The 27,937-nt window shown below is 40.6% G+C and overlaps 2 protein-coding genes and 1 pseudogene across 10 annotated transcripts in view; 1 reads left to right on the top strand and 2 right to left on the bottom strand.

Moving 5' to 3' along the window:
• PIKFYVE (phosphoinositide kinase, FYVE-type zinc finger containing) overlaps positions 1-2,541 on the bottom strand; it is a 69,399-nt gene extending 66,858 nt beyond the window's left edge. For 5 of the 7 annotated variants that reach the window (XM_019726946.3, XM_019726951.3, XM_019726949.3 and 2 more), the window contains exon 1: positions 2,353-2,490. The gene's annotated coding sequence lies outside the window, so the exon portion shown is untranslated. Of the gene's footprint in view, positions 1-2,061; positions 2,196-2,352 lie in introns of those variants that run through there. The other 2 variants (XM_019726947.3, XM_019726948.3) reach the window with 2 other exon arrangements.
• Positions 2,542-8,733: 6,192 nt separating this feature from the next.
• IDH1 (isocitrate dehydrogenase (NADP(+)) 1) lies at positions 8,734-27,381 on the top strand. 3 transcript variants are annotated; one of them, XM_019726940.3, is made up of 10 exons: positions 8,734-8,862; positions 9,988-10,061; positions 12,421-12,557; positions 16,484-16,775; positions 18,521-18,626; positions 20,034-20,211; positions 21,161-21,312; positions 23,938-24,078; positions 24,649-24,811; positions 26,431-27,381. In XM_019726940.3, exons 3-10 carry the CDS (start codon positions 12,436-12,438, stop codon positions 26,519-26,521), a joined length of 1,245 nt encoding a protein of 414 aa, XP_019582499.1. In that variant the 5' UTR covers positions 8,734-8,862; positions 9,988-10,061; positions 12,421-12,435; the 3' UTR covers positions 26,522-27,381. The 3 variants fall into 3 exon arrangements, with proteins under 3 accessions (XP_019582499.1, XP_019582502.1, XP_019582503.1); XM_019726943.3 differs by lacking the exon at positions 8,734-8,862 and adding an exon at positions 9,449-9,587; XM_019726944.3 differs by lacking the exon at positions 8,734-8,862 and adding an exon at positions 9,484-9,824.
• Positions 14,239-14,894, bottom strand: LOC148754901 (small ribosomal subunit protein eS12 pseudogene; annotated as a pseudogene).
• Positions 27,382-27,937: the final 556 nt, after the last annotated feature.

Raw genomic sequence — 27,937 nt, 5'->3', positions numbered from 1 at the left:
TCAGTGGTAGAGTTGTAACTAAACTCCAAGTTTCAGCCCAGAATTCTTCTTTAGAACAAAATCACTTTTGTAGCTCTTCACAGACCTCCAATCCTAGCCTATCTGAATTCTAACTACTCAAGATGTTGCCTGATTAATAATTTACTTAATAAATTAATTAAACAAAGCTGAAATGAAACCACTGACTTGAACAAAAATTTGGCAGTAAATGTTTACGGGAATGGAAGAAGGGGGGAAGGCAAAGAGGAAGAAGAGGAAGGAACAGAGGAGAGAAGAGGAAGGAGAGAGGGAAGAAAGATGTTAATCTTGTATTGGGAAGAGTAGTCGACAATCCTTCTAAAGTGTAATGACAATCCATAGTCCAGTGTAAAGAGTTAGAAAATAAGCTGGAGATTCATCAAACGTAAACTTCAAAAGGTAAAAGGGGGGGGGGGGAGAGCACTGTAGAGAAAGAATAACGTGATGGCAATAACCCTCAGGCCTCGGAAATCAGCCTGCATTCTACTTTGACACAAGTAACATCAGAAGCAGTTAGCAATCTGCCTAAAGAGTCTTGGCGTTACTTCTAAGGGTCACCCACCCACCTAAAACTTCTATTAGGCTATGGAGATATGAGGATAAAAATTACAATGAAAACAATCCGCAAATGTAGTCTCTGAAACATAAACGCAATTACATAGACTTAATCTTAAAAATCACATCATGACACCAGAATCCTGAAAAAAATACCTTACAACATTTTATTCTCTGGTAGCTTAATAACTGTGATATAAACTAGGACTCTTTCCTAACTGATAATTAAAAGTATTAACTTCCTCAAAAGATCTCTGGTGTATCACCAATACTTTGCCTCTTCTCATTTGAAAGTTGCAATTATATGCAGACCACTTCACACTATCTTGATGCTTAAGCCAGTCTGAAGGCTAATCAGATATTAAAATGTAAAAAATAAACCCGATCTACCAGCCAATATCAAAATTTTGGCAGATGAAAAAATCCAAATATCAGTGGAATCATTTCTAACTAGTTTCTTTTTTAAGTACTCAAAATATATTTAATAATCCAGGACAGATGAATACTAGAAATGTTCCCATCAACAAAGATTTTTTTGTTCAATTTTTGATCAACATGCCAACAGAAACACTAAAAGAAAACCACAGCGTGATGCATATTATTCTTCCCCAAAGAAGAAAAGGCAAAGTATGCAATGGGAGGCAGCCTTAAAAACACAAGAAGAGAGAGAGAGAGAGAGAGAGAGAGAGAGAGAGAGAGAGAGAGAGAGAGAGAGAGAGAAAAGAAAGAAAAGGGGAAGTAATTTAACCTGCTCAATCTTTGTCACAACCCCAAACCCACTGAAGATTATTTTTTGTAAAAATCCTGATAGAGTGGGAATTTTGGAGTGGCAGCAAACAAGATTCATATAAATCGGGAATTAGATTCAAATACATAAGAAATATGACAGTGCAATATACCAAACAAACAACTACCTATACCGTCAATATCGTACCAATTTTACAACAGAGGATGCACTGAATATATGAGAATTTAACATATACACACAGCAAATAAACAAAGATAATTTGCTTAATACAGAATTCCAGTATTTCTCATATTTCTTGAATGTCTTAAGAACAATAATCTCTACAATGGACATAAGACCCTTAATTCCTTAAAAATATGCATTACATTCCAGTCTCATCCTCTCGTTGGGAACATTTTAAGCAAAGGGAAAAATACTAATTGGGAAATCAAGTCTCCTTCTCAGAGACTGAAACACAGACAGAAATGGAATAACCTCAAGTAGCAGAGGCAAGCATTTAAGGAGGCATGCACATATTTGAAACCCCACTATTGCTGTCGTTTCTGCACCTCGTGAACTTTCTTTTCCAGTCTACGGACGCATCTGTGACAGACTGAGAGCTGCTCCACCAGAGGGAGGAGGAATTGGACTGTGCACCTCCAAAATAAGCGGAGGTCCACAGGAAAGAGAGGGAGGGACAAGGGAACTTCGAATGTTTCCAAGGAAACCTCTTCAGGAACAGCCCCACCCGGCTCCCTTACCCACTCGCGTGACAAGGGGCAACGGGGGAATCAGGGGAGCCGGCTAACTGCAGGCACAGATTCTCTGCCCTTCGTTGCCCAGTCTCGGTCGCAGCCTGGCCTCCAGCCGCGGTTGTGGAGCCCTGGCTCTCGCCTTCACTTCAGCCTTCCCCTGCGCTCTGGCCCCCCGAGCTCCCCAAACCGGCCTTCTTCCCTACTCTCCGCCCCAACCGGCGGCGCGCCAGGCCCCCGCCCTTATCTGCGCCTTCCGCCCGGGCCCTGCAGACCCCTCCACCCCAGCCGCAGCTTCACCTGGTTCAGGCACAAGAAGCCGGCTCCGGATCGTAGCACCGGGGAACGCAGGCAGTTGGCAGTTGCCGCAGACAGCAAAGCTGCTTACCTGGTTGCTGCGGCTTCTTGCTTCCCTCCAAGGCTCCACCTCCTGTTTCTGCTCCCCTCCAATCCGCAACTTTGCCGGCCACACGCTCCGCCCTCTTCTCCCCCTCCCGCGAGACGCTTGGATCAGATGCTCAGGCAGAGGGAGTCCAGCCCAGATAGAGTCGTCCAAGGCAATTTGGACGAGGTTAGGCTGTCTCAGCCTTCCTACAGGAAACCAGACTGACTGCGCGCGTGAGCATCACGCGTGCAGCGTCACCAGATGGGTGAGTGCCAGACAGCAGTTACCGTATGTGTTCGATTATGTGGGCACTCATAATGTGTAACTACGCTCAATGTTCTTACAGAGTGATATTCACTTGTGTGGTACAGAGCACTTCTATCAAGAGAAGACTTGTTATCAGACTTGCGTGACTCTGCCAATACCTACGTAGTCACGTGACCTTAAATTACTGACTTCTTTAGGCCCATGCCTCTTTTCTGTAAAATGGACCTAATAATAGTACCCACTGAACAGATAGTTGTTTGAAAATTAAGTAAAACATTGCACATAAAACATTTGGCATAGTGTCTAACCCAGAGTAAGTGATGGTAGTTTTGTGGACTGGACCAAAAATGGCCACATGCTAAACCTAACAAGCTAAGGGAAGACCTTCTGACAGACCTTACAAATTCAGAGACCCAAAGTAACCACATAGGATGGTCGGAACTTCCAAATTCCTAACTAAAAGCAGGTCTGGAGGCTAGACACATCTATGTTAAGTGAACCTACCTGTTGTCTTTTTGCATCTAAATAACATACCTTTGAAATGCAGGAGTAATCTTTTCCAGACCCTTCAGGGCACAACCACCAGTACCAAACCACCTGACCACAGAACCCCTCAAGGTTATCTTGTTTCCCCACATTACATCCCTTGTGTTCTGTAAATGTTCATTATTTACTATTCTGTACCAGAAGTGTAAAAGAGAAGTATGTGTCTCTGTTTTACTTTTAGGCCAATCCCAGAGATTCTCCCCCACTTTCCTTTCTCCTACTCTCTTAATCCACCACCAATGAATTTTATGTAACTCTCCTTACATCTCCACCTTTCATTCTAATGTATAAAATAAGCTGCCATTCTCTGAAGCATTTTTTTAATCCATTGAGATTTTGCTTCCCAGCAATTGTCATTAGTTTGGCTCAAATAAACTCATAAAAATTCTCTACAGGTGTGGACATTTCTTACATCGACAGCTCTATAGCTAATCTTTCACTCAAATTTTGAATTGCAAAGACTGGTGCAAATAAAGTTACCAAGCCCCCATTTTGCTCAGCCTGAATTATCCATAATTTTGCCCTGTGTTGAGCGTTGTGCCATTAGCTGAAGAAAACATGTCAAAATCTGCTGATCACAATTATGGATCTTGGCAGAAATGATTGGAAAGAAAATTAAACCAAAAGTGAGGTGCTATTTTAATTAAATTCTGCAAGCTCTTTTCCTCAAGAGTTTTGACAAATCCCTACCCAGCTTTCCTTGAGTTTGTCTTCTTAGCTACTGGAGAGTAACACCGAAGCCTGATGGCTGATACCAGTACAAATCTTCAGCACCTCAGCTGGGCAATCATCCTATGAGTTGGCAGTCAGCTTCCTCTTCCATTCCTCACTACTGCTACTGCGCGCGCACAAACACACACACACACAGACACACACTACCTTGACTATCATTTTCAGCAGAGAGTCTCATCTACATAACCTGTTTTCCCAGAAATAAGACCTAGCTGAATAATCAGCTTTAATGTGTCTTTTGGAGCAAAAATTAATATAAGATCTGGTATTATATTATATTATATTAAAGACACGGTCTTATATATTAATTTTTGCTCCAAAAGATGCATTATAGCTGATTGTCCGGCTACGTCTTATTTTCAGGGAAACACGGTAAGTGAAAAAGCGGAGTTTATTGAGTGTGACCCCTAATAACCTAAGCACCACCAACACCACATTTACCTGCATCCACATCTACCCTGGCCTGCCTACAGCCCTCAACCTTGGGAGAAAGGGGCTTCTTCTTCCCCAGCTCAATCCTACTAGCACCAGTCTACCTCTCCTAGCTCCCCTGGGAGTTTGCACCATATCTTCCACCTCTCCTTTTCCAATGACTCTTCCTCTTCAGCCCATAAATATGCTCAAGCCTGTCTAAAAAAAAAAAAAAAAAAGTCCCGTTATAAGTAGTCTACCAGATGCCAGATGTTAACATTTCATAAATTTATAACAAAATATAAATCAGACACAGAGATCATATAAACAGAATAGTTAGCCCAATCAAGACCCTAATTATATAGAAATTCTATAAATGGCGTTAAAAGATAAATTGAGGCATATTTAAAATGTTAAGAATTTATTTGGGCAAAAATGCATTTGAATAGGGGAGCTCCAAATTGGAAGTGGTTAGGAGTACTCCAGGACAGAAGCTAGGGGAAAGATTTTTATAGAGAAGAGGCAGAAGCAAAGCAAGGAAATTATTTGATTGGCTATAGCTTAAGCAGATGCCTTATTTGGGAAAGCCTAGGTGGCTGTTTGTGATTGGTTGTTCTCAGGTTTCCAATTTATAACCTTGAGGCATTACAGGCTTAGGTTTTGGTTTGCTTACAAAGACTACTAGGGCATTGGAACCACCTCAGTCTAAGGGCCTCCTTGTTTAACAATGGTAAAACCAAACAGCCATTTGACAAAAATTTTTGAGTAACTAATTTGATGAACAATATGTTAAGTAGACACTAGAGATAAAATTGTGAACAGGACACAGTCCATGTCCTCAAGAAGCTTACAGTCTAATATCTGTATTAGCTTACAGTTTAATTTCTGTGAAAAAGACATGGAAAACTGGCTACCATTTGGTGTGTGTGGGGGGAATCAGTTTTAATTCTCACCTGAGACCAGACATCAAATTAATTCCAATATATGGTGATGGAAGGAGAACTGACTCAGGGTGATGAACACACAATGGGATTTATAGATGATGTAATACAGAATCGTACACCTGAAATCTATGTAATTTTATTAACAACTGTCACCCCAATAAATTTAATAAAAATAAATAAAAATAAATAAATATTCAAATTTAAAATAAAAAAATTAATTCCAGAAGAATTTTATCTGTAAAAAGATATTTTATGTAAATATCCTTCTCAAAAGCTTTCATCAGAGCACATACTTATGATTCTTGCCAAGTCAATTATTATTATAATGGAACTATGCTTGTAGTCCTCTATAAGTATTATTTATACTAAAAATAAATAAATAAATAAATAAATAAATAAATAATAAATGAATAGCTTTTCCTTCTTTCTTTTTTTATATTGGTTAGTATTATTGAATTAAAATTAATTTATCTTTTAACAGTATCGATAGGCATATCCCTCCTAGAAAATGATGTGATAGATCTAATAAGCACCTTAAAAGTATTTACACTCCTTGATCCAACTGTAGCATCTAGCCTAAGGAACACCGAAGCCTGAAGGCTAATACCAGTACAATAAAGTATATCTAAATATGTTTGTCACAGTTATTTAAAACAGTAAAAAGTAAATAAATAAAAAGGAAACAAATTTCTAACCAACACAAACCACATGAAAGTAATACAATCAAATGATGGACAATTATGCAGTCATCAAAAATTATGTTTACTAAATAAATCATTCATCTTCATTTCACAGTCAACCTTCTTTTCTCCAAATTTCCGATAGAATTCTTCTTCTTAAAGGGCATTCATGAAGTCTTTCTACTTGCCAAAGTATTTTCAGGATGCATCTTCCTTGCCCTCTCCAAACATTTTTGGAAACTTTCTCATCCTTTGGCTTCCCTCAGGCTCTACTGATTCTTCTACTACCTTCAGAGAGTCCTTCTCATTCTCTTTTGGATGGCCTTTTCCTCCACCTGGCTCTTAAAGATGTTAAGTATTCCTCACAGTTCTTGCTGAGATAGACTTTTCTTCTTCTTCTACACAAGACGCCCACCTTTTTTGCAGTTTCATATTCACATTTCAAGCAGTAATTTAACTTCAGCCAAACATTATTTGCTACATTTAATTAATGTTGCTAATGGTAACCTATTATACTTTTGTTTCTAGGCTTTCTATCTATAAATTTGTTATTTTATAGTTGTATAAGGGCTAGCAACATAAGGAACAAATACCTAGTTTTATGCATATCTATAGTAATAAGTCAATTCCAGGGATCTGCAAAAAAGTTATTTTCAGTGAAAAAGGAGTTTCTACATTACTGGCTTAGGAAATACTGTTTTGGATGCTGAAACTCCCATAAGTTACCTTTCTTCCCACATTGGTTTAGAGCCAAATTTGCAGCCCATCTCCAGAAGTGTTTGGGTTTGATGGAATATATTTTGTGATTAAATTCACTTTGGTTCTATATAATTTCCTATATTTATCCTGTCTTTTCCTCATTTTATATTCAATGTCTTTTATCGTGCTATACTGTATGTATCTTGAAGGCTGCCCAAATCCTTTCTGGAACAAGAATGAATATAAATACTTTCAGTAATGGGCAAAGAGTAATAAAAACTGTGAACCCCAATATAAGATGGAGGAAATTTACAATCTCAGCTGGCTTTGAGCCTGAGATTCGAGATGAAATACAAGCTCGTACATCTCTATAATCATTTCTACAGGAATATATGGAGTTCATAGCTACTTTCTGTTAATCCACCTAAAAACCAACAAGCCCAATACCTGTGTATTCTTTCTTCCTTTTCATTTAGGAAAAATACCAGTGCCCTCTAGTGTCAAAAATGCACCTTGTATAGTGACTTTCATATCACTTGATCTTCAAAGAGTGATTGTAATAATCCGAGGCTACTGATGCTAGAGATAATTTTTAAAAATAAATATTTGGGGACATTAAGTCCCCGGCAGGAACATACAAGCATGCTATCATCCTACACATCATTATCTAAAATACTGTTTTCCCCTCATATTTTCAAGAGTAAGGAATACACAAAAAAATAATTCCCTTCAGGGGTCAGAAACCGTTTTTAAATCCACTGTTTATTCAGGCTTCACATCTTTAGTCCAGCTTCTGTGGAACCCAGATAATAATCTCCTCATTACCTTTATCTTCTAATGCAATAACGATGAGGTTTATTTATGGTAGTAATTAGAATTACAGTAGTCCCCCCTTATGGGGGGAGGGAAAATACATTCCAAGACCCCCGCTGGATGGCTGAAACCTTAGATGGTACTAAACTGTTTTGCCAATACATACCTATCTATGATAAAGTTTAATTTATAAATTAGGCACAGTAAGAGATTAACAACATGATAAAATAGAACAATTACAACAATATACTGTAATAAAAGTTATGTAAATGGTTTGAGGGCATTATTAACCAAAATAAGGGTTGCTTGAATACAGGGAATGCTGCAATATCAGATAGTTGATCTAATAACTGAGCCGGCAGGCTACTAAGTGATTAAGGGAGCAGCATGTAAATGCTGGACAAAGGTTTGATTCACCTATCGGGTGGGACAGAGCAGTCAGTCTGGAGAGTTCATCAGGCTACTCAGAATAGTACACAATTTAAAACTCATTGTTTGTGTTTTTCTGGAATTTTCCATGTAATGTTTTCAGACTGCAGTTGACCACAGGTAACTGAAACCACCCAAAGCGAAACCTCATTTAAGGGAGGACTACTATGTACTAGGTACAGACGCTTCTAAAGAACTCATCATTGATAGTGGTGGAAATTATTTACTGTGGCATGTCTGCTTGTGTTAACTGTTCAATCCTTTGCATTCTAGCTGGGCACCGAGAAGGCCCCTCCCGCCCCCCGACAACACCCCCGCCCAAGGCGACCCTGTGCTCCTGGTCTGAAGCACTGGTCCTCCAGCTAAAGATGGTTCCAGATTAACGCACATCGGGAAGTGCCCTGAATGGGACGGGTCCAGGCGCTCTGTGTCCCGGTTTGCCTTTACTGCGGACCTGGAAACAGCGTTGTTAACAGATTGCTAAGCAGGCTTGCCTTTTGGCGGCGTGGGTCTCAGAATACCATCCCCAGAGCGCCCTGCTCTCCGGCCTGTAGGTGGCATTCACGTCCTTCCACCATGAAAATACATTGCAGAATTTAGGGGGCGCTGCCGTCCTTCTCCCCACCTCCAGCCCAGGGAAGGCTATACCGCGGATTTGCCCGCTACATTCGGGACGGACCCTTAGCCCCCCTTGCCCCGCCCACTTCGGAGAGGTCGACGTTCGGCGATTGGCGGCGTGGCGGGGGCGGGGCTCCGGGAGGTGGGCTGAGGGGGCCGGGCCGGGAGGGGACAAAAGCCGGGAAGAGGAAAAGCCTACCCCGGTGCCGGTCTGTGGCTTTCTGCGGAGGTGGTGTCAGACGCTGAAACAGCTGGGACCCAGCTGGGATTGCCAGAGTGTGCGCTTGTAAGTAAGAGCTTGTGAGTGGCCGTGGCGCCCCCGCCTCATCGTTATTGTACCTTCCCCTGCAGGTAACCGCAGTCTGCGAGGGCGGCCCCGGCCGACCCCTGGCTTTTGGAAAGGATTTGAGTCCGCCAATGACTGAAATGGGCAAAAGAAACAAAGCTTAGATCTTGGGTATGGAAGGAGGAACTTAGCGGCGAGTTCTGGTCGCAAGGAAGGGGGAAAAAATCCAGGTTATTGCACGTGGGAAAGGGAAATAGGGAGAAGGAGGGTGCTAGATGCCTGGATGTGTAGAAGGCCCGCTCTTGGGCACCAGAGGGTGATATTGGGCGGCGTGAAGTTGCAAACAGTGACAAATAGAAGCTCAGATCAGCATGCAGAAAGAAAAATCGAGCTGTGGGCAGTTGCAAGGACATGTGGAAGACTGAGTCTTGGGTTTAGAGGGAAGAAAACGTGCGGCAGTGGAGAGCTAAATGCAAAGAAAGGCAGAAGTCGAGGACCTGGGCGTGTGCAGCGAGCTCAGCCTGCAGGGACTGGGGGTGCGGCAGGGTGGAAGCGTCAGCCTGGTGGGCGTGTAGGGGGCGGTGCTCCAGCTCTGAGGGGTGTCCGCTAAGCCACCAGATTGCAACTGGAGCGGGGTAGGAGGAGGAGACATCGCCACCTCTGCGGGCATTTCGGGTTCTAGAGGAGGCGTTTCCTGGCTGGTTCCCGGCGCCAGGGGTTTAAAGGTTCGGTACTAGAGAGGGAAGGGGCGGGCCTGGGAACCTGGAAGGAGGAATAGAGCCAGCTTCGTTGCAACCCTCTTACACAAGTGCCACAAGGACGTATGCAGGCCAAGACCCTGCTGGTCACAGCCTCACCTAAGGACGTGCAAACCCCAAAACCAGCTAACGGACGACGAACCGGGACGCACCGTCCAGTGTGTGCAGGCACATATTAGTGCTCCCGTAATCTTTAGTTGCAAGGTGCCTACGGACCTAAAACTGCCCTTTGCCCCTAGTGGGTACACTCTGCACTGTACTTTAAACGAGATAAACCCGGCTGTCTAAGTCCTTCTGACGTGAGCGAATTGTATGTTGTCTTTCTATTCCCTGTTGGTTTTGTTTTGTTTTGTTTGTTTGTTTTAAGGACATAAACTGAACTCGGCTGAGCCTTCAAGATTAAGAGGATTTGGAGTGATTAGAAGTTGACTCACTGTAAAGGTAAGAATTAGCAATTTCTCCCCTTCTGTATTTTCTTTGATATGACAATACTTCGTTTAATTGGTCTTAGAAGTAGGCGGAAGCACTGCAAGGGAATGAGTCAGGAATATTTCCAACAATAAATTACAACTGCTTCCTTGTTTCTCAGTCTAGCGTCTTCTCTGCAAAGGACTATTTTTTTTTTGCCCAGAATAATTTCTGGTTCATGAAAGCAGCTAAAGAAAAAAAAAAGGGATAAACATTTGGAGTTGATGAAAATATTAAGTAGGGTAAGCAGTAGTTTTCTTAAACTACTCTGTAATAGTCCAGATTTATTTTCTGGAATTGCGCAAATGTGTCAGGAGATTGGAATTAGGCTACTTTTATACTATGTGAACTGGTCTGTCAGAAAAGGTCTTCCTGCTGAAGTTGGGGTTTGGGTGGAGATTGAAAATCTGAGGGGCAAGGGTAGAGAAGTGAAACAAGTGGAGCCTAAATTCAATCTCAGGGAATTCAAATCTAAAAGAAATTAAATAATATCGTACATTGTAGTAAGCCAGGGTCTACAATAAAGCTTCTCTTGTTTGTTTAACAGGTGGTAAAATTTTAGTTAAGTAATGTGAGAAAAACCTGAAATATTTCAGGTATGCATTATATAGAAAGATTACTGGACAAAATGTTTATTTCAACTGAAAAGGAAGTAATTTAAAAATACTATCAGTATTGAAATTTCAAGTATGGTGTGTGACCTTCTGTTAACCGTATTTGTCATCAAGGAAAAATAGCCAAGTCATAACTCTTGCATAACACTTTACACGGATATGGCCATGAAAATGTAATATTAAGTCCAAGATGAGTTTACTGCCTCCTTTTTGTTTTGTCTTGTTTTAAATACAAGGACAGATGTGACAGTGGAATCAGTGTGCCTGAATCATATACTTTAAGCTGTACTGTAAATTATACTTGAAATTACAAATGGGAAGTAGGTGACTGAGCCACACCAGTTTAGTCATCTTTTTTTATTGTAGTTGAGTTCCAGATGGTTCCTCAGTAGTGGTCTAGGGAACTTCCTAAACACTAATAAGCAGGATTCTAGAATTGCAGATTTAGGAAGTGAAAATGAGCCTGGGGTGAGAAACACATCCTGGCTTGTCACAAGCAACGGCGGCTTACAGTCTACTGATCATTACATTTTTTTAATTTGTAGGCCAAATTACTTTAACTCCACTTTTCAAGAGGACTGTTTACAGGCCTCTTACCTCATAATTTTTTATGTCAGTTCTCCTGACTTTTCCAGTCCTCAGCTGTAACTTAAGGGGATAAAAGCAATTTGCAGGTGTTTGCAGGGGTTGTGGGGAGCGAGTGTCCATTAGAGCATTAATGAAAGGAAACAAATATCTTTAGCAGACTCAGGGCTTCCTCAGCCTCTCAAGGAACACACATAGGACAAGAACATGGCCTTCCTTTAAGCCTCATAATTTTGCTTCCTCCAAAGGGTGCACCCCTGCCCTTTCTGGGAATCAGATGGATTTGTATTTGCTACCCTCACATTCAGTTCCTCAAAATGACATCTCTTCCAGGAACCCTTCTGCTTCCCCATTGCCACACACTGGCAGCTTACCTTTACCCATGAACAGCCAGAAGAACAGGGCAGGAATGGGGTGGGATACTGAAGAAGAGGACTGGACATGCTTGGGTCCTGAGCAGTGGCATAGGAATTTCCTATACAGATTTCTCTCATTGAGAAATCACTTTTCTATTTAGCGCGACGTCCCCAGTATCCATTATTGTCTCCAGGAAAACAGTTCCACCAGGAATTCTTCATCTTTCACTTTCAGACTTAAAGTTCCTTGAGGATGAGTCGCAAGTACTTGCTGAATCTCCTCAAGTGTAGTTATTTTAACCAAAAGAGCCTCTTCAAAGAGGGGACATATTAGCACTCAACATGTGCTCATCTCAAGGGCCCAGTAAAATGAGAAGTTGGATAGGAGCGTTCAAGTAAGCATGAGATTGTGGAAATAATTTTATAAGACAAACCAACAGTCAAGAATAATGATTACATTATTAAGGGCATGTTTACAGGGTCAGGCTCCCCTGTGCTCACCAGGTGGCCTTGGAAAAGCTATTTTTCTTTTATCAAACTTACATAGGAAAATAACTTTCATCTTTCAGGGCTGTTGTGAGGGTTTATTCAAACCACACACAAAGCGTGTAACACAATGCTTTATAGAGAGAACGTGCTCAACTCTACTGGTAAATGTAATGGTTATTACTAGCTTTTATGCAGTCGTGATATTATGAATTGTTCTTTTAATAGTTACTAAATTGTATTTTGTTTTTATACTGCAGTGACCTATCTTATCTTTTTTTCTTTTTAAAGGTTTATTGATTCAAAATGTCTCAAAAAATCCATGGTGGTTCTGTGGTAGAGATGCAAGGAGATGAAATGACGCGAATCATTTGGGAGTTAATTAAAGAAAAACTCATTTTTCCGTACGTGGAATTGGACCTGCACAGGTAAATCAATTATAGTCATGTACAGCTTAACGACGGAAACATTCTGAGACATGCATCCTTAGGCAATTTTGTTGTTGTGCGAACATCATAGAAGGTACTTACACAAACCTAGATGGTATAGCCTACTACACAGCTGTATAGCTCTGTAGGGGAGGAAAAATAATTTTTCCTCTACCCTTCTGTATTCTTGGCTGAGACATTCTATAATAAAAGACAGATGAACAGAAGGAAAACAAACGAAAGTTCAATAATATGTATACCTCCTGTATACATGGGAACAACCCAGGAAAACTGAGTAACTCACCAAAGTGGCTGAAGCCACCACCTTAAAAACTATCTTCCACTGAAGACAAAAGATGCTGGGGATGGGGGGCATCAGTTATGGGCGTTTACCAGGAAAAGCACTATAAACAAGGGTAAGGTGTTAGGTATATTTAAGTCTTCCTCTTCTGTACTGGTAAATTTCTAGAGATCAAGTAATCCCCCTCTTTCTGGTATAGCGGGGGAGAAGCCCTTACAAGTGGAGGTTTCACTTACAAATGTAAATACCTTTTACAAAGGGTAATTTCTACTTGGTTTTCAGAGCTTCTCCCATGTCTGCTGTTTCTTAAAATTATCCAGCCTAAAATAATCCTAATGCCAAAGAGGCATATTTTAGGTGACAAATTCTGTTCCCCTACAGCTCCTACGCTACAAGCCTCTACTGAATACCATAGGCAATTGTAGCACAATGGTTAAGTATTTGTGTAATGGGTTGAGCTACAAGGGCTTAGAAGGTGATAGGAATTTTTCAGCTCCATTCTAATCCTATGTTGCATATGTGGTACGTGTCTACAACATGTAGCAATCCACGTGATTTCAAGGTGTAACTAGCTTTTTTACATAGATCTAGCTTTTTTATATCATATATCTTGTGAATAAAGCTCTTCAGGGAGAGTACCTAAATATATGCACATGAACCTTCTATTTTAAATTTAGCCTTGCTAAAAAAACTGGACGTAACTGTTCAGAAGACAAGAAGTGTGTGATGGAAATATGATTTTCAGGTCTTTCCAAGCCTCTGTTTCCTGTCCAAGTTTTATTTGTAATAAATCGGTGGCCAAGAGTAGCACAGGTGTTCGTGGAAGGGAAAATAATAGAGGTACATCCTCTGTTAAACAGTAAAGTAACCATAGTTAACAGTTTTGTCCTTTCAATCTCTATTTTTCTATCCCTGTACTTAACTAGTCAATGGACCTTTTCCCCTTTTTATTTCTTGCCTTTTGCTCTTTTCATACAGTACAGAAAGAACCCTTGAAGTAATTTAATACAGCCTTCACCTTTCAGTCGAAGTTCCCTTAAATCGTTTGTGTCCTAAAGACTTGAGTCTTTGCCCTGTATTTAAGGACCTATTATCTTTGCTTGGGTGTAGATTTTTAAATTATTCTAAGCCTAAGCGGTTGATAATGTCTATATTGCAACCATGAGCAGGAGCAAATAAATACCTACAGAGGTCAACCAAACATGCGCATATACGAAATGAAGCATAAAAAAAAAATCATCCAAGTGGGTTACCAAAGCATTTTATAAGCACTCCCCTGTTTCAGAACTTTATGTGGCAATAGAAGAATAGCCAGAGTTCTTGGCAGTAGAATAGTTGCAAAGATGCTTTCAGACATAAGTAGTTTTAAAGGACAGTCTTTTAGGCCTAAAAGGAAAAGAATCGCTAACTACAGACCAAAGAATTTTTGGAGGCTCAAACAAGTTGTTTTTTTGTTATGTTTTCTTTTCTTTTTTGAAAAACAAAGCCACGTTTATGTGTTCATTTCTTGCATGGGAAGTCCTCCTGATGTTATCCTTAGCCTGAGGCTCTTTGCCAATCTTTAACCACCACACAACTGCAACCAACCACTTCATGGGGCTTTCCCTCTGTAGATTTTACAGAGGCCGACCCAATCCCCTGACTTCTTTTTGTCATCCACCTTAATTAGGTTGATTTGGTGTTCAGCATAGAGGGCCTCCACCGACTTGACATACAGATGTAGGTTCATTGCAGTTGAATGCAAGCACCTAAAGATGGGCTTGGCCTAAGGTTTTGGCAGCTTCGCGAATTCCACGTGCTAGTCCCTCGTGGATGAGGGCGGTCTTCAGCGCCTCTTGTAAAGCAGTATTAACGTCCATTACACCTCCAGCAGCAGTGCCTTCCTCAGACATGGCAGTGGGTTACAGGTGGAGCTGGATCTTGAATGTAACCAAGCCGCTCTGCTTCCGCGCTACTCCGTGGTGGCAGGGAAAGAACTGAGACAAGTTTTAAGTCGGTAATTTCAAAATTACTATTATATGACTGATTCTTTTTGAGGGAGGTGAAGCAATTCATTTGTTTAGTTTTCTGCAGGCTGGACAGTGGTCCAGCTATGTGTTCAATCTTTCCTATTAGAAATGTTAAGAGCGCAAAAAATCCACTAATTTGCTGGGAGGTTCTTCTGATGACAGATGGTTCCTATGAACATGAAAACTGTTGACCACACTTCTTGTTTGAGTTAGGAATAGACATTTGTAGATACTCAGCATTTCCTATGCCAGAAGACAAAAGAGCCAGTGGCTTTATTTCACTTGTGTGAATTATTTAACATCCAAGCAGTCTGAAATTATTTTTATTTGGAAATACATCAAGATTGCTACCTTTGCGTTTGCATCATGAGTTGGGATAGCTAAAGACAGGAAAATACTAAAACTAAAAAGATATCTAGAAGCTTCATGGTCCAACAAGTTTTGAAAGCTGAATAACTTTTTTAAAAACTTGGAGAACAAAATAAATTGTCACATGACTTTTGTTTCCCTATTTTCGACAAGCTATTTCATACTTTATATAAAGCTTTATAATCAGTGTCTATGCTCCGTTGAACAACCAACATTCTTTCAGCTCTGAACAACTTGCAGTCTGGTCATTGGTATGTATTAAGCTATAACTCTCTGGGGTATGTAAAACCGTCCATTGATTCCATTACTTAGTCAATAAACTAGAACTGCAGGCTTGTTTCCAGAACAGAGACTTACCCAAGAATTAGGGTAAGGTTCATCATATGACTACAGTGTTTCCCCAAAAATAAGACCTAGCCGGACAGTCAGCTCTAATGCATCCTTTGGAACAAAAAGTAATGCAAGACCCAGTATTATATTATGCTATATTATATTATATAAGACTTAGTCTTATATCATAGTAAAATAAGACATGTTATATTATATTATCTAAGACTTAGTCTTATAGTAAAACAAGACCAGGTCTTGCATTAATTTTTGCTCCAAAAGACGCATTAGAGCTGATTGTCCGGCTAGGTCTTACTTTTGAGGAAACATGGTAACTGGCATTTACGAAGGAGTCATTAGCATTTTGGGCACTGACTATCACATCTATAACGCCCACTATTTTAATGCCAAAATACCAAAAAAATTATTTAAACCCTCTGACAGCTTTATTTTTAGAACACAATATTTACTAAGGAAAAAATAAGGTGGTGCTTAAGCTTGCATTTTTATGCTAATTGTGTGGAAGGAAGTCCGCAAAAGGGTGCTGTTACTGCCCCTATTTGGTGAAAGCAGGCAAAAGAGCAGAGCAGGATGGTTTCCATTCAGTTCCTGCCAGACACCTTCCGGCTGCCACATGAGGAGCTGTGACCCAGCAGTCCAGCCTCTCTTAATGCTTTTCCAGTTGTCAGCCATCTTTTGTGTCTAGGGTGCACTAATGCTGAAACTTGGGAGATTTATTAGGTTGGTGCAAAAGTAAGTGCAAAACCACAATTACTTTTGCACCAACCTAATATGTTTAGAGGCTTCACTTTCTGTAGGGCGAGCTCTGCATGCCATCACGTTGCAGAGATAGAGTGGTAGCACCCTCAATCTCCTGTCAGTTTATCCTGAAAGTTCTACTTATGATTTTTCCCTCCCAGCTATGACTTAGGCATAGAGAATCGTGATGCCACCAATGACCAGGTCACCAAGGATGCTGCAGAAGCTATAAAGAAGTATAATGTTGGTATCAAGTGTGCTACCATCACCCCCGATGAGAAGAGGGTTGAGGAGTTCAAGTTGAAACAAATGTGGAAGTCGCCGAATGGCACCATCCGAAATATTCTGGGTGGTACTGTCTTCAGGGAAGCTATTATCTGCAAAAATATCCCCCGGCTTGTGAGCGGATGGGTAAAACCCATCATCATAGGTCGCCATGCTTATGGGGATCAAGTAAGTCATGTTGGCATAATTTGATTTTCTATTCTTTTTTCATGGCCTTTGGATGCCCAGCAGTTCTGATATATATGTGTTTCATTCTTATCTTTTGGTGTCTACTCCCATTTAACAAAGCGCACAATTGAGAAATGCATATATGTATATCTGTATATTCATGCACATTTAGATAAAAGTAAATGCAGGAAAACTTAGAGATAGACACCCATCTCAACACAAATGATTTTTTTCAGACGTGTTTTTTTCTTCCTTTGTCTTTTTATTAGGTTAAACATACGATACTGATATTTTTGAAAAGCTAATTTTCTGTGGTTCAACCAAATCAGTGGTTCTCAACCCTTGCTATAAAAGGGTCCGTTTATAGGTTTTTGGTATTTGTTTTGTTTTGCTTTTTAAAAATAATTTTTGTTTGTTTTAATTCCAATGCCTGAGACCCACCCTATACCAGCTGAATCCAAGTTCTGTGGGATTCAGGCATTTTAAAGCTGTCCGGGTGATTCCAATGTGCAGACAGCGCTGAGAACCACAAAAGATTATATTAAACATGATCACCTTATACACAAAAGGAAAAACTCACTCAGTTGTTGAAAGCAGTTTCTTTAAAGTATTTCTTCCCTGCTTGGAAAAGAAAGTATACTTTCTGTACTTCTGTACAAGTAGGCTGGCTGCCAAATTAAACACAAAAACTGCCAACTAAACAAAATCAGAATTTCATGTTGAAACCGAGGTTTCAGACTTTCATACAAAGCAGTGTATGTCTGAAAAGAGCATTAAAAACAAGAGTCCCTAATTTCAAAATCCAGAGGTTTTGATGTAGCTATCTTTAAGAATAATCTGACCAGCGCAGACCACAATCTGTTTCTAGGGACAAGGTCAGCCGGTCAGTCCTTGAAGGATAGTTTTATTTAGTTCTAATCTGTGGCTCATACTATCCCTTCATCCTGGCCAGTCCTTTTATAGATTACCTCCCAGAGGCCCAGGAGAGGGGATGTCAATGGGAGTAGTACAGAATCACTAATCCTGGGGACACCACTCTAAGTTCTTATGAGTTCAGTGTTTTCATTTTTGTGCTTTTTCTTTTTTTGTTGTTATTTCGGCATCAGTCACTTGAAAGAATGGTTGTTCTAGTCATTAAAGTCCAGATTGCAGATTCCAAACCTCAGGGTGAATCCCTGATCACTTAAATGTGCATAAACCTCTACAAAGCATCCGTGGTCCTTTGGTGCCTTGGTTTCTTCTGAGAAATGGGAATGAATTACCATCCATAGTAAAGGATTTTATATGTCAAAAATATTCTGCATAGAATAGATATTGAACCTTTGTCATTATCTGACAGTTCTTTTATCAGCTGTCCTTAGTATTAGTCTATACAAACAAATAGGTATGGCTGATATCTGCTGGTACCTGACTCCGAAAGTATGTCTTTGTTAGGTCATGAGCGTCCCAAGGGAAAATACTTTGCTAATACTCTCTTCTCTCCATATCAGTACTCAAAACACTGCCCTGTGCGTGGTAGCACCCAATAAATACTGAATTTTAATGTGCACTACCACGAACCAGCTTTCGGGATCTCTGGATGTCTTCATCCCCATCTCCAAAATAAAACGAGATTGAGCTACACTGCTCTATTTGTCTAGGTGTCTTCCAGCTCTATATTCTATGGTTCTTTTTTCCTTGTAATTCCTGTTAAAATGTTTGGTTGGTTTTTTTTTTTCTTTATACCTCCCCTCACTCCTACATAGTACAGAGCAACTGATTTTGTTGTTCCTGGTCCTGGAAAAGTAGAGATAACCTACACGCCAAGTGATGGATCCCCAAAAAAGACATACTTGGTACATAACTTTGAAGGTATGTAATTAAAGTCTATCGTGATTTTTTTTTTTTTTTTTTTTCATGGCAGGCGCAGCTCACAGTGGCCCATGTGGGGATCAAACTGGCAACCTTGGTGTTATTAGCACCACGCTCTAACCAACTGAGCTAACCGACCACCCCAATGATCATTTTTTTTACAGATCATTTAGACAACATTATTTCTGGTGGTTTAAAGTTAGTTGTGTAGCTGCCTAAAAGTACCACTTGAATCTACATTTCTATGGAACCCAAAATCTACAATAGTAATTGGCTTCTATGCCTGCTTGTGGCACGGATAAAGGCACAAAAGGAATTAGCCACTTAATTGGAAGTGCATATAGGCAAAGACAAGTAGATAATTAGGCATTTCTCTTAAAACACAAAGGGAAGGTTGGTGGGAATCTGTTGTGTGTGAATTATATAAATTAAACGTTAATAGCCCTAAATTACCTGTCATGTAGCTCTGTCCTATGTATACAGAAATGGTTGTGTTATATATTTGCTGAAATTTTCTTCTTGCCCATCTGAGTATTTATTCTGTGGAAGTGGCACATTTGTTTTTGCCTATTTTCTGGTTCACCATCCTGCTGCTTCAAAGGTCCATAATGGCAAATTCCACCCAAAAGTTGTTGACAAAACAGGACCCTCTTTCTCCACTATTGAAGCTATTAAAAGCACTCAATCAAAAACTCAAAAGTTAAAAAAAAAACAAAAAAAAAAAACACTCAAAAGTTATTTAGTTTTTGTTTTCCTTCTCCTCTCATCAGTAGCATTTTAATGGAATCTAATTCTGCCAGTTTTAGCACCTTTCACAGTCTGAGCCCACGTTGGCCCTGGACAGTAGCATGGATTCAAGTTCTATCTTTCAGTAACAACAGAGTTCAACTAATAAGAGTTGTGAAACACCAGTGATTACATGTAGTGTAATTATTTCTACTAATGACAGTATGAACTGGCAGTATCCTCTCAGGAATTAGGAGAATTTTCACTTTCTGGCTGAGAGTTAAGTGCACACTTAAGAGTTTAAAATGCATGTTTGAAATTTTAAAAGTATGAAAAGAGAATTTCAAAATTATTTGCCCTTTCTTGAGCATTTCTGGTTCTTATCTGTAGCTTTCGGTGTTTCAGTATCTTCAGGATCCTAAAGACCATGTTTTTCTCATTTCTCATTTGCCCTTTCAAAATAAGTTAGAATGTCCTTATGTAGAACTGACTTTCCTCCTATTATGTGCCATAGGAACTCATGGAATACTCAAGTTGGAAACTTGGCTGGGACTTTTTGAAGCCTGGGCTCAGATATGGGAGCTAAGAATTGGGTGTTTTGGTGGTGGAATGATTTAGATTTCTTACAACTGTATCCCATTTACTTTTCTCCTTTTTTCTCCCATCTGTGTTCCCCTACAGAGAGTGGTGGTGTTGCCATGGGGATGTACAATCAAGATAAGTCAATTGAAGATTTTGCACACAGTTCTTTCCAGATGGCTCTGTCTAAGAATTGGCCTTTGTATCTGAGCACCAAAAACACTATTCTGAAGAAATACGATGGACGTTTTAAAGACATCTTTCAGGACATATATGACAAGTAACTATAGTTCTTTATTCCTTTTTCTTTTTTCTCAAGTAAGCTGGCATATGTAGTATAGAATTAGCATTCTTATCCCTTTGATCCTGGGACAAATGGAGTGAAAAGCCATCACTATCCCTTAAAGACAAGGGCGAAACTTGATGTAACAGGAGTGAAACAAAATCAGTCTAAGTTGCTTTTCGAAGGTAAATGTGTTCTCAAATAAGGGTCCCACATTTATTTTTTTTCAGAGCCAGAATTGTTTAATGTTTGAATAAAGGTACCCTGTTAGTGATAGGAAGTTATGATTTTTCAAGTATATGCATGTCTGAGTTGGGCCTGTTTTCTTTCTTTCTGAAGCCCATTGTTAGGATTTAAAACTGCTTTGCTGTAGTCACTTGAACTGAAGTCTACATTTATAACAACTTTAGATTCAACAATATGTGAGCATATGTTAAATTTTAAGATGGTAGAACTCCCTCTTAGGTGCAAGTGTTCAGGCCAGGGCACAGATTTTTCGCTGTCTTTCGTGAAACGTTTTAATTCCTCTCCCCACTACCCATCTATACCAAGCCTGGAAGCTGTCCTAGTTTGCTAAATTATATCCAGTGGTAGAATTGTCTTTTTCCCCTCAGTACATTCTTAAAGTAAGCTGAATCTTAAGAATCTGATCCATAGTGTATTAAAAATTGTAAAAGTAGTGCTTGGGACACTACTGTTTCACTTAATTCTCACATCTCTGCAAAGAAGGTGAAATCGCCCTTATAGATGGGGACCTTGGGGCTTCACAGCTAGAAAATGATTGGGCAGCGATTTGAGCCCATGTCTTTCAGATTCCCAAGTTTGTGCTGCTTCTACAAAAAAGTGCTGCTTCCAGCCCCACCCCTCTAACCCTTTAGAGAAGCAGATGGTGTCCTTAAAACCGATTTCCTCCTTTTTTTTAATTCTTTTCTCTGCTGGTTCTTAGGCAGTATAAGTCCAAGTTTGAAGCCCAGAAGATCTGGTATGAGCATAGGCTCATCGATGACATGGTGGCCCAAGCTATGAAATCAGAGGGAGGCTTCATCTGGGCCTGTAAGAACTATGATGGTGATGTACAGTCGGACTCCGTGGCCCAAGGTAAGGAGTTGAAGGACCCAGCAGAGATGGAGCTCGGCCTGTGGCAGGTCGGTCAGGCCACAGTAGTTCCCCGGGTTATAACGGAAGGGGGCTTCTGTAGCCCTTTTTTGTAAACGTCAGGAAGGGTTAGCGCCTCAAGGCCTCTAGGTCCATCTTCTGAACTAACATGAAATGAAGCTTGGACTGGGGAAGCAACTACTCACAGACGCATAGGAAGTAACTCAGTGGGTTGAGACTCTTGGCTCTAGACTTAGATGTGTGAACACAGTTTTCTCTCTCAACCTTTTCCTCCACTTGAAGGTTCAGTGCCGCCAGCAGGCAGCCCAAGTGCATGATCTGAAAATCACTCCTTTATCCTGCCTTTATTTTTCCTCTGATGAGAATGTAAAAAAGGAGGTCACTCGGGCAAGGAAGAGGTAAAGTGAGAGGCCTGGGCTGTCTAATAACCAGGGCGGCTTTCTCTAAGAGGTCATCCATCTGACAACGGGTACCACTGATGCCTACGGTTTCTGGGCGGGAATATTTCTGGGCGGGAATTCCCTCCCGTCCTCAGGAATTTTTTCCACTTTCCCGTTCCCGAATCCCGAGATATAAACTGTTTTCTGTTCTCCACCATGAATCGTTTCCACAAAGTGACGGCCAGTACTACCAACCACCTGGGTTCAAGGAGCCGATTTTCCTGATTTCCTGACCAACTTCCCTCGGGATTCGGAAACCAAAAAGCAAAAAAAAATTCCCATGAACGGGTAGGAATTCCCGCCCGGAAACCCTACTCATGCCCTTTCTGCCATCCCTGGAGGCTATTCTGGTGCCATATGAAACACAGGTATTCACTGCTTAGCTTTAAGTACAAAGGAATTGAGCAAAGAAGCCCAGGGCTGTTGACAGAAATTCAGAAACCAGAAGCTTCATGTCTGGAGTAATCAACAGAAACTCTCCCTGATTTCCTCAGCACTGAGTTACCCTTCCATCTCAGTTACCCATGGCAGCTGCGTCAACTTGAAACTCCACTGATGAATGTTTGTGTTAACTTTCATCATGTTTGCTTTTCCCCAGGAAGTACTGCTTTTTCTTTCTCTTATGCAAAGTTAAGTGTCTCCTATCAGCTTGAAAATCAGTAGCTCAACTGGTTAAAGATAACGTTTATGTCAGATAAATGAGTTGCACAACTCGGTAAATCCTCGCAATATAGTAGAGGAAGGAGTGTTGCCTGCTAGTGACTCCATGGTGGATGAGGGGAACTTCCTTATAATCAGAGTTCTTAGAAAGGGACCCCAGTCATTCCACTGTTTCTAAATGTCCTCATGGCAACAAGAAGAGAGTATGTGGAGGGATATTTCAGAGGTAAATGTCCAGTTGTCGCGGCGCAGAGGACTTCAAAATAGGAGTTCTGAGGTGCAGGGTCCAATAGCACACTGATAAGATACCTGGAACCTAGGCGGTCTGGGCAGAGCCTGTACAGAAATGTGACCTCCAGGCAGCTGAGCAGATAAAAGGCAGCAGAGCTGTCCTTACAGTATTCTTCTTTCTCTAGAGGCAGGAACTCCTTTGGACTCACACCAAACACTGCATTTATTTCTTCTGTTTTGACAATGGTACCAACTAGTGTTTCCTAATATTAATAGACAGACAAATGCACCATAGAGATGGTCTTACACTTCTGCTAAAGCCTCAGACCGATTCAATCCTACAAAGGGAACTAGAAACCCCATGCAGAAATTTCTAACTATATTCGAAGATGTGTTTAAAAATATATGTATATTGTTTATTTACTTACTCTCAGACATAAAAAAACAAAAAACAAAAGTAGCAGCCTATTATAAATTTGCATGAACTCCAGAGGTGCTATTGGGAGACAGCAAAAACGGAGAAAAGGATTCTTTGAATACGAGTGTAAAAGGGGGAATAAAAGAAGAAAAATCAATTGTATAGACTTAAAAGTTGTAATACGGTTCTCTAACTAGGAAACTGTTACAGAATAGAATTGTGGCTGTTAAAGAGAGCAGGGCAAGTGGGATGCTCTTGGATCCATCCCATCCTGTCTTTTCACCTGCCTTTTCTTACCTGTGCTAATGAGTCTGTGAGCAGCTTGATGGCAGGTGACAACTCATTCATCTTTATTTTCCCAGAACAGTAAAGCATCTGCACATAGAGTAACAGTAGTGTATTGAGCTCTTCTCCTATAACAGATACTATTCTAAGGAATATGAATATACTTTACATATTTATGCGTGAATAGATGTGTATTTGTCTAATTCTCACAACAACCTGATTTAGTAGGTGTTTCTATTACTCCCATTTTATAAGTAAGAAACTGAGCCACCGTAGCTAGGAAGTCACAGAATTAGGGTGGAATGCAGGCACTCGGCCCCTGAGCCCTCCATCATGGAGCAGGTGCTTCTCACATGGAAAGTGAGGGCAGAGTGTGGCCTTTCCAGACTCTGGCTCTGAGATCTGAAAGCAGGGATCCCGCTTTCTGAGTGACAGTATTATCAATGAGTACACATGCTCATGTTTATTTTGTTTACCAAGACCTGTGAAGTTGAAGTCTTTTGCTTTCATCTCTGAGCGACCCGGTGCTCTTTGTGCAGTGGAAGCTGATATGTCATGCTCTACCGCTTACAGGTTATGGCTCTCTTGGCATGATGACCAGTGTGCTGATTTGTCCGGATGGCAAGACAGTAGAAGCAGAGGCTGCCCACGGTACTGTAACCCGTCACTACCGCATGTACCAGAAGGGACAGGAGACGTCCACCAATCCCATTGGTAAGATAGTGTTTGCTGCTTTCTACACTGATTTCCAACCAGAGAGTGAAGATCTCCAAAGGGACTCAGACATACTCCTTTGGCTATCCAAAAGTTTATGGGTAAAATTAACACCAAACGGCTGATTTGTTCTAATAAAAGTTGTTTGAATATGCTTCTTAAAATATACATAATAGATGTTTTTCCATGTGGTGGGAGAATGCATATTACAAAAGAGAATGTTATCAATAAGCATTGTCCGTTTTCCTCTGGTGCAGTGAGATGTCACATATGGCTAAGAATCTCAAACCCACATGGATAGATCCTTCTAAACCAGGTTTCAAGGACAGCACGTTAAAAAGAGATTACCACCTAGGAGGAGAAGGGGAGACCAGTATAAACAAGGGGGGAAAAAAATCTCTATTTGGTAAAATATTTCCAACTCCCCTAAAACTTAGAGTGCATGTGGATAGTATGTACTGAAGTCAGTCACCTAAAAAAAAAAAAAGCAAACCTGCTTTTGGGAACTGAAACATTTGGGAATATCTGTAGCTGGTATGATTGATACGTGTTTTTTTCTCTCTCTTTGAGCTTCCATTTTTGCCTGGACCAGAGGGTTAGCCCACCGAGCAAAGCTTGATAACAATAAAGAGCTCGGCTTCTTTGCAAAGGCTTTGGAGGACGTCTGTGTTGAGACCATTGAGGCTGGCTTCATGACCAAAGACTTGGCTGCTTGTATTAAAGGTTTGCCCAAGTAAGTATAAGATACCGTGAGCTCTGTGGTCAAGTTACCACTTGTCCTCACAGGACTCAAAACATCAGTGCTTTTTGGAATTACAGGAAATGTTATGCATCATCTAGTTCAGGGGCCAGCAGATGCGATCTATGAATTACCAGATAATAAACATTTCAGACTTTGTGGAATATATAGCCCTTTTGAAACTGGGCAACTGTTAAACTTTGTCTCTGTGGCATGAAAGCTGTCATATGGGTAGATGATCCAGAAACTAATGGATGTTGCAGCGTTCCAGTCAAAGTATGTACAAAACTAGACTGCAGCCTGGATTGGGTCCATGGGCCAAGCTGTGCTTTGCTGAGCCCTGATCTAGTTGATAGTCATTGGGTGACAAGGTTCCATTTACTTTAACAAGAAAATTACAGACAGAAACAAAGGAACCCCCAAGATTATCGTATTCCACTCCAATTTTCTTCAATTTACAGATAAAAGTAAGCAACACAAGTATTAGATTCCCAGTTGTCACAGTCCCTTCCTTAAGTTGTAACCAGCAGTCAGATATTCCAGGGCCCAGGTATTGCCCAGGATTTTTCTGAGAACCTGATCCCAGATGGAATAGCTGCTCATCAGACTCCACCCTCAAAGTCAGGGTTGGTTACTACCATGTTTCCCCGAAAATAAGACCTAGCCGGACCATCAGCTGTAATGCGTCTTTTGTAGCAAAAATTAATACAAGACCTAGTCTTATATTTATATTATATTATATTATATTATATTATATTTATTATATTATATTATATTATATTATATTATACTACATTATATTATATTATAACCCGGTCTTATATTATATAAGACCTGGTCTTATATTAAAGACCTAGCTGATGGTCCGGCTAGGTCTTCTTTTCGGGGAAACACAGTATGACTCTCACCGCCAGAAACACCACTAAAGTTTAACACTAATCCCATGTCCCAGCTGTGTGTCTTCAGAAATCTCAGGGTCAGTATACCCCAGTAATGGGGATATACTCAATCACTACATTTTTCTTTCCTTAATTTCCTGCAAGAATTATAGCATTTGAGATTTTTTTATCAATATGGTACATTGCAACCTATTTGAATTATAAGCAGGATTGTTAGCCAGTCCCTTGTCCTTTGGGTTTTGTTTGTTTGTTTGTTTGTTTGTTTAAGACACTGATAGACATAAGATCATTAAAACTTTATTTAAGGACGTGACAATTTGTGGGGATATGGGTTAAAAGCATGGTTTTACACTGAATAGGTTTTGTTATTTTTTTTTTAAGAAGGAGGAGCATAAAGTGGGATGGTTTCAGTCTCCCAAGCATTAGTCAGAACTAAAGCTGTGTGAAAGTTTCACCCTCCAAGCTACATGGCCAGGAACCTACTGCAAACGTGTGTGGCTGGGCTTCCACTGCAGGCCGCCTGGGTCAGCCCCTGAAACCTTGAGCACAGTCTTCAGCCATACATTTGTAGCTTGTTCCCATTAATCAGTTTTCTTCTAGAAATAAATAGAAAGCTACTTTAAGTAGCATTTCTAGGACTTTTCCTCTGTCTGCTTGTTACCAGATCAGAAACAAACTAAATTGCCTTTTTTTTCTTTTTCCTCCTCTTACCAGTGTGCAACGTTCTGACTACTTGAATACATTTGAGTTCATGGACAAACTCGGGGAAAACTTGAAGATAAAACTAGCTCAGGCCAAACTTTAAGGTCATTCCGCAGCCTAGGAGGACAAGTGATTTTTGGTAACTAGGGCCACCGGTTTACACTTTTCTCTGTAACACTCAAGGGTATGGGCAAAATCCATTTTGTAATTTGTTTTGAAGTCAGAGTTTATCTTTTCTATAAGTTTACAGCCTTTTTCTTGTACATACAGTTATGCCACCTTTGTGAATGTGGCTGGGGACTTTTTAAATTTTTATTTTATTTTCTACTAGTAGCTTAGGAATTACTTTAGTGCTGATTCGTACTTACTGTCACTTTTTCTCATGTTCCGATCAATATAAATGACCAAAATGAAGAGTGCTTGAAAGGGTAAACTAAGCCACGGTATCGGTCCCTAAAATTGTGTAAAGTAGAAATTCACTCCCTTCCCCACTTTCCATGGCCTGGGGCTCTGGGTGTTTTGGTGTAACAGGTGCCCCATCCTGTGAGGTAAAGCTGTACCTTAAACTTGCACGTGAATTGGAATGAAGAGTATGGTTGTAACCAAAACGTGTTGAAGACACAGCAGTCATTTTTGTAACGATGTCTTAATTGAATGTTTCGAAAATGCTAAAGATTTTGGAGGCCACGAACAGTTTGGAATCCAGGATAAATACTCCCTGGGGGTTTGTCTCCTGTGTTTGTCCCCTCCTCCTGGCCTTGTGTGGCCTAAGGATTATGCTGCCCTGAACAGTATGTTTCATCGAAGTGCAATAACACAAGCTGCACCTTTTGCGGACTTCTGCTGGCCTATTTTATTTCCTTTATATAAATGTGACTTTTCAGACGTTGGTTTTGAACACTATCCTAGCCTGTTCTTCATTGAAACTATTACTTTTAATTAAAATTAAGTGCTAATGACGAATCTGAGTATTTATTTACCAAGTGCACTTTAGTTGCCCGGCACCATGCTAGGTCCTAGCCACAGGAATTTGATTTTGAAACGTCTCTGCCCTCAAGCAGTTGATTGTGGGGAAAATGGATAAGTAAACAGAAAGATCAGGATCCTACAGTGAGAGGAAAAGCAGGTCAAAGAAAGAGAACAAAAGGGGTAACCACAGACTGTTAAGGCATGAGTCTGTGCACGTGCTAAGGAGTTTAGGGATTATCATGTAAATTAATAGGGAGCCATTGAAGGCTTAAGATGGGAGGGGCGTGATCATAATTTCATTTTTAAAAATTGCATTCTGGGCAGCTTTTATGAAGCATGAATAGGAGTGGAAGGAGGGAGTGCGGGAGTGGTGGCCACAATGAGGAAGGAAGACCCTTTGTGAGGCTCTTGTAGTATTTCGGGTGGGAAATGACAGATCTGAACTGAACTCACAGTGGCCCTGAGAATGGAGAGAATGGGGTAGATCCTGAGCAATGAAAGTTGAATGGATGGGGATTGGTGGGTCCCAGGAGATGTCGGGATTGAGGGA

Source organism: Rhinolophus sinicus, chromosome 17 (genome assembly GCF_057876585.1).
Source record: "Rhinolophus sinicus isolate RSI-liver-muscle chromosome 17, RSI-T2T, whole genome shotgun sequence".
Lineage (NCBI taxonomy): Eukaryota > Metazoa > Chordata > Mammalia > Chiroptera > Rhinolophidae > Rhinolophus > Rhinolophus sinicus.
This window is presented reverse-complemented; position numbering and strand designations above follow the sequence as displayed.

Excerpts from the sequence above, each read along its gene's own strand:
- IDH1 (XM_019726940.3), top strand. The coding sequence starts at position 12,436 with ATGTCTCAAAAAATCCATGGTGGTTCTGTGGTAGAGATGCAAGGAGAT. Across the intron at positions 18,627-20,033 it reads CTTGGTACATAACTTTGAAG|AGAGTGGTGGTGTTGCCATG; the intron begins GTATGTAATTAA and ends GTTCCCCTACAG. Across the intron at positions 24,079-24,648 it reads GACGTCCACCAATCCCATTG|CTTCCATTTTTGCCTGGACC; the intron begins GTAAGATAGTGT and ends TCTCTCTTTGAG.